The sequence below is a fragment of the Vigna umbellata genome, chromosome 9 (assembly GCF_029865625.1).
Source record: "Vigna umbellata cultivar VRB3 chromosome 9, Vumbellata_1.0, whole genome shotgun sequence".
Taxonomy (NCBI): Eukaryota; Viridiplantae; Streptophyta; class Magnoliopsida; order Fabales; family Fabaceae; genus Vigna; species Vigna umbellata.
This window is the reverse complement of record NC_142173.1, coordinates 45,836,340-45,845,779: the sequence shown is the minus strand read 5'-3', so window position 1 is coordinate 45,845,779 and position 9,440 is coordinate 45,836,340. Positions and strand designations below refer to the sequence as shown.

General features: G+C 34.0%; 1 protein-coding gene across 1 annotated transcript; it reads right to left on the bottom strand.

The window, feature by feature from the left end:
* Positions 1 to 518: 518 nt before the first annotated feature.
* LOC124832543 (cyclin-D4-1-like) lies at positions 519 to 3,066 on the bottom strand. Its single transcript, XM_047306768.2, has 6 exons — positions 2,527 to 3,066; positions 1,906 to 1,992; positions 1,717 to 1,815; positions 1,424 to 1,625; positions 1,211 to 1,332; positions 519 to 1,126 (listed from the first exon to the last, which is right to left on the bottom strand). The coding sequence occupies exons 1-6, from the start codon at positions 2,851 to 2,853 to the stop codon at positions 884 to 886; spliced, it is 1,080 nt and encodes a 359-aa protein (XP_047162724.1). The 5' UTR covers positions 2,854 to 3,066; the 3' UTR covers positions 519 to 883.
* Positions 3,067 to 9,440: the final 6,374 nt, after the last annotated feature.

The window sequence follows — 9,440 nt, the reverse complement described above, 5'->3', positions numbered from 1 at the left end:
TGGTCTACTGATCGATAGCCATCTGTCTCCAATCCTGATATTCCAACAAAGACAAATCTCGGCTTCATTAGTAACTAAATCTTGGTCGCAAATGCTGACCACGACCAAATTTACCACCATACTACCTCAACCTAAAGTAAACATGCTCAAATCAACTAACTAATGACATTTGATTTTTTTTTTTAAGTTCTCATAGGAAAAAAAAAGTACCTATCTTAATAGAAGAAAGAAACTATGAACCACTTAAAGAATTAATAAAAGACTTTTTTAATTAAAAATTGTGATAAAATTGCATTGAAAGCTTGATACTATTTTCTTCACCCATTTTTACTCATTAAGAAGCATTGATTAATAATGTTTAATATCATATTAAATTTCCCTTAATCCATTCATTGATATTACGTCATAATACTGATACACATTAGTAATATATACTATTTTCTCGTTTGTTCACGTCCAACAACTTGAAGAAAAAAATAATAATAAGAAACTCGGGCTTTTCCCACAGAATTTGTGGATAAAAAAAAATCCAATCTGTATTTTCATTCTATTTCCGAAACAATGAAAAGTTTGGACATTTAAAGAAAAAAACTAGTCTGTCCAAATACTAAATTCTTGTCACTTGACAAATTTTGCCTAACAACACAATGTATCATCAAAATTTTCTGTGATCCACAGCAATAGCAAGTGTTTTTATAACTTGATTATAACCTGCTAGCATGGCCTACTTTTCATGCTTTAAGCATGAAACTGCTTAATCTCTGTCTTATTCATCCATGTCGCACTCTCATTAAGTGTGTTACCAACTGCCTACAAGACCACACTAAACTCTTATTCAACCAAACCAAATCAACTTTGGTGAAAGGGATAATAAATTGAAATTTCAGGACTTGAAAGTCCTATCAAGAGGGTCAGAAGTTTTCATCCTCTTCGAATTTGGAGTATCAAGCGAATAATCTGTAGATAATCCAAATGTTAACTCATCATTTATAGAGATCAAGCATGCAGCATCCAGCACTCCAATAGGGCTTTGAGGTACCAATGGTGCTAAGTTGTTGCCCAAATTAGTAGAAGCTTGGATCAAGGGCAAATCTCTAATCAGTTCAAGACACTTCAAAATTCTTTCCTGCAAAATGAAAACCTCATAACTCAGCATAAATAATTTGTAAAAGAAGATGATAATATCAAACACCAATGATCATATTATTACCTTTCCTACAGTGACAAAACATGTTAAGGCCTCATCAATCTCTTCTGCTTGCAATTTCCTTGACACAGAAATTGCCACGGCTGCGGCAATTTCAGAAGGCTTGAATTCCAAGAAATTGATACCTATATAGATTTTTCCCAACAATCACCACATTGTTCCTCAAGTGCATGCAATAAAAACTAAACATACTAACAGAGTGAAGAGAATATATACATCTAATTATGTCAAAAATGAGCCCAACTGATCTCAGAATGGATGACTTTACTAGAAGTTGGTCACAGGTGATGTTCTTGATGAAGTAGTCTACGAAGGAAAATGGAGTTAAAGCTTGCATTTTCCATTTCAATGTGCTTAATACCAGTAGTTCCATTCTTTGAATGGTTTTAGCTTCAAATAGAAACTTAGGTTCTCCAACCTACCAATCACAAAAAAAAAAAGTGATAAAATCAGTGAAAAATGTACATAACAAAAGTATGTTTTACAATCTGTGTAAAATTCTTCTGTACCTGTATATCTATACAAGATGGCACTTTAATCTCATCGATTTTAGCAGCAATTGACAGACATGCCACAGCTAACAATTGTGCACTCCAACTGTTGCCTCCCTGACCAGCAAAGTGAATTTAGACCTTCAAAAGATATCAGAAAACATAAACTCAAAATAACACTAGTATGATTTTAGTATTTGATCTTACTGGTAATTCATACACCGATAGAAACCGATCTAAGTAATTCACAGATAGACATAAGCTAGAGGGTCCAAAGTCATAGTGTGCATGAGCCTGTTCACATTGGACAAAGTAAACTTTAGTAAGAGTTATCAATCTGAATGATTCACACATAAAAATTAGCTACAGGGTTAACAGAGTTATAAATCTAAAACTAGATCACACAGCTTGAACTTGTAATGAGTCGAACATGATCAAAATCTCAATAGAATGAGAAGAATAGAGATGCAAATATAAGGAATTAAGTGGTACAGCTACTAATACCCACTTTGAATGTCATCGAACTTGTGAAAATAAAGAAAATGCCAATATAAGAGCAGATTGAAATCCAATAAGATGGCCATAAATTGCAAATAAATTTATACTAGAATGCAAAATTTAATCTTTAGATGCTAAAACCCCATTAAATATACTTGAACCACCAAGGTAAACGATCCAAGTTAAACAGAAAAAGATCTTACAGGGGATTCAGTTTTATCTTTCATTGAATGAAGAAAAAAAAAGCGGCTAGGTTTAAAGCAATTATTCTCCATCAATCAAACAATAAGGAATCAAGAACCCCCATTTGGAGTAAATCAATGAACCAACCTTCCAAATCCAATCAAGAGCCTGCCTCCTCCTAACACTCAATTCCAAGTCCCCACCGAGCAGCCTCTCGAGGTAATCATCCCGGGGCAAATGTTCCCTCTCCTTCCCAATCAAACCCAAAACAATTTCATCACTCAGTACAGGAGAATCCAATACATGTTCCGATCCAAGATTGTCCTCAATCAGACATTGATTGTTAAAGTTAGGATTTTTGTGGTCCCAGGAAGGAGACTCATCTGCAACATTATATTCAAAATCATCAAAGCACATGTCATTGTTTTCCAGACACAGAAGGCTTGAGGTTGCAGGGTCAATGCTCTCTTCCATTGATAGACCTCAAAATGGTATAAAAAAAACCAAGAAAAACTAGTGTTTCTCTAGCTAGATTAAATGAAGAAAGCTTTATGCATCATTTTGTGCATAAGAGCGAGAAATCGGTAGGAAAGAACAGTGCAGAGAGTTGAGGATTGAGAGTAATGTAAAGTGGAGGATGTAAGAGGAGGGTGGGGAAGGGGACAACGTTTTTTTGTAGGAAACTGAGCATGTGGCTTAGGTTAAAGACTTAAAAGGGTATAGAAGAGTAATATTTGTGAAGCCGCCAGATTCTATTGGTCCATACGTGAAATTGTGGGTCTGATCTGGTCTGGTCAAGTAAAACAAAATAAATAAGTAAACAATATCAAAATCTTAAAACATTACCAAAATTGTTTGGTTTTTCTAATTTCATAATATGATAACATGAAAAAAGGGTTTCTCTTTTGTGTAAAGAACCAAAATTATTTTCTAATTTATCTGGGTACTTCTTTTTGACTGAATAATTTGGCTAAACAAATTATGAGTATGTTGAAAAGAAGTAATAAAAGAAATTAATTTTTGTATTCTTAAATGAAGTATTGATTTATATTTTCAAAAATAAAATTAGTAATTATTATTTTGGTCTTATATTATGCATCTCTATACTTTATTGTTTTGACCCTACGTGTAAAAATGATAAATTTTGATAACAAATTTAATGTGTTTGGTTTTCTATCTTCTTGTCTTTATAACTTTTGACCAGTGTAACATCACTGCAAATATATATACACACACACAAGGTGTAATGGGATAAATTTTTTTACAGAATAGAAGAGGAGAGAGAAACCATGATATACTCTCACACGTGTATTTTCATTACTCAAGCACGTTTTCATATGCAGATAGTGTAACCCAATGATTGAAAGAAACTCTTTTGTTTACATTATTAAATTCTCAAATTAATTTGATTAACGGCTCAAATTTAGGTTGATGGTTGTTTCATTACCACATTTCTTCATCATATTAATCTATTGAACTACACACATACATAGATATAAATATAAATAAATATATATATATATATATATATATATATATATATATATAATTTTAGTTAAAATATTTGCATATTAATACATGCAATAGAAACACTCTAAAATGAGATGATGAAATAGGTTGGATTATATGAATTCTCCAAACAAAATATAACAAACTAGACTAGTTTATTTTCAGATAACTAACCTCTCCTAACCTATCGATCCAAAGGGTCTTGCCATGTTGAGTTACCTACAAAAGAATAGTGCTTGTGAAGAAAAAAATGAACTCGACCAGTTGAAGTTTATTGTTTTATTATTAATATTAAGACTTTTTAAATTGACCCAATCTATTAAAAAAAATAGAACAAAATAAATAGTATTGTTTTGACTATTCTAGCACTTTAGTAATACTTTTACTATTTAAAAATATATAGTGATCTATCAATTTTACTGGCATTATATAATTTTTTATTTATTATCACTAGTAAAAAATTGGGTTTTTACAGCGCACATTATGCCACGGTTCACTGGAAACCGCAGCATAATGGTGCGCGGTGGCAGTTTTGTAAATAAATCGAACAAATATGCCGCGGTTCAGAGCGGAACCGCGGCATATACTCCAGTCAACCATCCCCTTTGACGCCACGTCTGAATAAAAAATTAAATAACAGAGTATATGCTGCGGGTTTTTGGACAACCGCGGCATATACCCCTACCAATTTATTGCAGGGGCTGACTGAGTCAGAGAATTTCAGAAGTTACAAGGGTATATGTCGCGGTTGCTCTGAGGAACCGCGGCATATACCGCAGTAACTTCTGAACTTCTCCGTCAGTCAGAGAATTTCAGAAGTTACAGGGGTATATGCCACGGTTTCTCAGAGCAACCGCGGCATATACCCCATGTCATCTACTAATATTCCCCAAAAGGCAGTTGGGAGACAGTTGTGTTCAGCACGTTACAGGGGTATAGGTTGCGGTTCTCAGAGTAACCGCGAACTATTCTCCTACCTGAAATAAATTTAAAATGAATTCGAAATATTTAGAGGAATATACCGCGGTTGCCCGCTGAACCGCTGCATATACTTTAAAAATAATTTCAAAAATGCCATTAAGGTTAATTTTTTAAATCAGTATAGGCCGCGGTTCCTTGTGAAACCGCGGCATATAACCATCTTATACCGCGGTTAAGTAGTGAACCGCGGTAGATTCCCTAGTCAGAGTTAAAAAATAAAACTTTGGAACAGTGTCGTCTTCTTGTTCGCGCAGTTTCACGTTTTCTTCTGCCTCCCGCGACCACCCATCTCAGGCCGTCGTTTTTGCACCGTTTAAACTCAAAATTGTTCGGTCATTTCTCGTTTTTGACGATAAGAAAGAGTTTTAGCCGATCAAAATTGTTTGAAACGCCTGTCATTCCTCTCCGCTGCCATTTCCCTTTGTTGCACCAAGCTTTTTCGCCGCCCCTATTCCAGGTATTTATGCCCTTTTGCATTCTTAACATGATTTCTTCATTAGTTTTTGCATAATAACAATTGCTATAGTTTTGGTAATGTATGAAATTACTATAGTTTTGGTAATGTATGGTATAGTTTTTGCTAAAATTTTGGTAATGCATGAAATTGCTATAGTTTTGATAATGTGTGGTATAGTTTTTGCTATAGTTTTGGTAATGTGTGTTGTAGTTCTTGCATTATTTATAAACCTTAAAATATTATTCACTAAGTTTCAATGATATGTATGAAATTGCAAGTTTGATTTTTAGTAGCTTATCTTTTTATGTAATATTTAGGAATATGGATCGAAATTGGATTAATTTACCACGTATTAGTGCTGAGTACGAGAGAGGTGTAGAGGAATTTATACAATTTGCGCAACGTAATGAGGGGAGAAGTGATGATGAAGTGAAGTTTAGATGTCCTTGTGTGAACTGTTTGAATGGGAGAAAGTTGAACGCAACTCAAATTAGAGAACATCTTATATGTGATGGTTTTCTAAGATGCTATACAACATGGATATGGCACGGCGAAGAAATGCATTTTCTCACTGACTCTCAAACTGTAAATGTTACTGATTCCACCATGGAAGAAGATCGACCGGATGAAGACAAATTGGAGGACATGATCCGCGATGTTGGAGCAGAAAATTTTGCCAAAGCTCATGTGTATGAGACGATGTCGACTGATGCGGAAACACCTTTGTATGTCGGTTCAACTAAGTTCACACGTTTGTCAGCGGTGTTAAGGCTCATGAATTTGAAGGCGAGCAATGGATGGACTGATAAGAGTTTTACAGAACTGTTGACGTTGTTGAATGAAATGTTGCCAGATGGAAATACACTGCCCACTCGTAATTATGATGCGAAGAAAATTCTTTGTCCAATGGGTATGGAGTATAAAAGGATACATGCTTGTCCCAATGACTGCATTTTGTATAGGAAAGAGTTTGAATTTTTGACAAAGTGTCCAAAATGTGGCTTATCACGATACAAGTCAAAAAATAATAGTGAAGATAATGGTCAGATAGAAAAAAATGGATCTCCTTTGAAAATAGTTTGGTACCTTCCAATAGTGCCCAGACTTAAGCGTTTGTTTGCGAATCCCAAAGATGCTAAAAACCTTAGATGGCATGCAGATGAGAGAAAAATTGACGGGCTGCTTCTTCTTTACACTTCTCAATTTTAAAGGTTTTTGATGTCAAAACTTATCTTATCTTTTCATGTAACAACAGACGCAGGCACAAGAGAAGATTCCTCTATCTGAGGATGACCCTCTTTCTTCATTGCATCTACTTGCTGACATCCTTGATGATAAGCCTTTGGAGGTTGAGTATGATGCTAATGTATTTGGGACAGGCTCTGAGGTCCCAATATACCTTAATAGCCAAGATGTCCGTGAGCTTGCGTCGGGAACACAAGAGTTGAATATTTCAATTAGTCAACTTTGGACGATGTAAGTCTATGACCAATTATTTATATATAAAATTGATTTATATATCAAGTATCCTTATATCAAAGTTAATTTTTGATTTCAGGTATATGTCTGGGGTCAGAAACAAGTTGGGGCGTTCTGATGATTATGGATTCATTGATCCCCAATCAATTCATGAATCAAATGATTTTGATCAGATCAACATGAATCTGATAAGAAGTTTTGGAAGGGGCAAGAAAATATACTTTTTGCCTTATATATCCGGGTAAGTGAACTTTGTTAACATAATAATGTTCCATATGTGATTTTAATATTTAATAGTTACGTTATTATGAATTTCAGGCGCCATTGGCAACTTCTTGTTATGTCTATGCAAGACAACTATGCTTTGTGGTTCTGTTCATTGCATAGGCCTCCTCCCACACAACTCAGACAAGCAATTGATTGGTAAGAACCTCAATGTTTGGACTTTCTTTGTTATATAAATGAATGCTAAAACCTTTTTTTATATACAGTTCTATTCCAGCAAGTATAATGATGGTGGGAGATCAATTGTTAATAGTAGAAAGATTGCTTGGATTTCTCTCAAGGTTTGACATATGCTAAAGTCATACTTTGTTATAATTGTTTTATTTTAATGTTATTCACTAACTATTATCAACTGTGATGATATATTGTAGTGTAACAGACAAAATGGGTCATATGAGTGCGGATACTATGTAATGTATTGGATGGCTGATAACAGTTGAAAAACTGTTATTTTCATGCTTAAAAGTGATACTAAAAGCAACCTTTAGACCTAGAAACTAGCTTGAAATCATGCATTTTGTTTATATTTTCAGAAATAAGAGAGCTGGACAGGTTTATGCTTGATTTAAGTGTTTTTGTGCAGGTTTTGAGGTGAATTTGGTGAAAGAAGTAAAGAATGAGAGAGAGGACATTAGAAAAGACAAGGAAGAGTGCAAAAAGAGAAGTCGAAGGCACCGCTCAGCGGCAAACTACCGCTGAGCGGCACTCAAGAGGTGACGTTGGAACCGCTGAGGGGCAAATGGCCGCTGAGGGGAAGAAAGAAGACGCGTAACCACCGCTGAGCGGTAAATGGCGCTGAGCGGCACTTTTTGGGCTTGGGCTTTTGTAATCTTTTGTAACTCTAGATTAGTATATAAGGGCTTGCACGTCCTTTAGTTAGAGATCTTTGGCAGAAACGAGGCAAACACTCTCTCTTTCACCCCTTTGAAGGAGGATCTTGGATGCTCAGGCTACCTCTTCACCTTTATTGGGTTTATTCTTTCATACTTTCATTGTTATTCATCTAGGTTCACCATGAATATGGTGAACTAAACCTTGTATGTTTGTTGGGGAATCAATGTAATCTCTTGAAGCTCTCATATATGGATTTGTTGAATACATCTTTGAATTAAGACATATGCTTTCTTTTCATCATTAGTTAGGGTTTTTCCTCTTTGCTCAATGCTTGCATTGTTTAACTCATTCTAATGCATGATTATTGGTTTTGTTGATACGGACACGTACGGGGAAATCTAGATCCGGGGAATTTCTCCCAATATTTTACTGACAACATTATATTGGTTGCCTTAAGCTCCTGCACTCATGAACTAATCATTAGGAATGCTAGGAATTGTATGAACTATTTGATTAGGGAGAAGCCATCTAGAATGGTACATTAGAGAGTGGCATTAACAATGATGATTTGAAAGAGGAATTCCTAAAATATATGAGAGTGGATGAGATGAAATTGACCCCCAACAACATATTCATTCATTTAATCCATTGAAAGTGTTTATCTTATGTCTTTGCCATTGATCAATTCATGCATACATGTTTATTTTCGTCTTGCATATTAAAATTTCAATTATTGTTTTCTTAAGTCTTAGCTAATCAAGAAATCACATAACTAAACTAGGCCGTGAGTCCTTTGGGAAGAACGATACTTGGTCTTACCAAGTTTTATTACTTGAACGATTCGGTCATACTTGCCGATTGTGAAACAAGTTTGTGACATCATATTTTGGTGCTTACAAATTTGTCCATCAAGTTTTTGGCGCCGTTGCCGGGGACTCGTGGTTTAACTGGTTAATTTGTGTGATTATTGATTATCTTTGACTTATTTTTTTATTTTTAATTTAAATTTCGAATTTTTTTAATTTTATTTTATTTTTCTGTTTATATTTTTCAGTTTGTATTTTATTTGATTTTATTTTATTTTTCTGTTTTCTGTTTTTCTGTTTTCTATTTTTATTTTCTGTTTTTTTATTTTTCGGTTTTTATTTGATTTGATTTTATTTTAGGTTAGATTAGATTAGATTTTTTTTTAGGTTAGATTTTATTTTTATTTTTATTAGATTTTATCTTTTTATCTTTTTAGGTTAGATTTTATTTTATTCTTATTCTATCTTTTAGGTTAGGTTATATTTTATTTTATTTTATCTTTTAGATTAGATTTTATTTTTTAGATTAGGTTTTATTTTATTTTATTTGATTCTATCTTCTAAATCTCTTATCTTCTTATATCTTTTCAATCTGTATTTTCTTTTCTCTATCTTTTTGTGCTAACAATTGTTTTTAGGGTTTTGTGCCTAATGTCTGCAGAATGCAATTTGGTCAAGAGTTTAATTATAGGGGCACTCAATTCTACCAA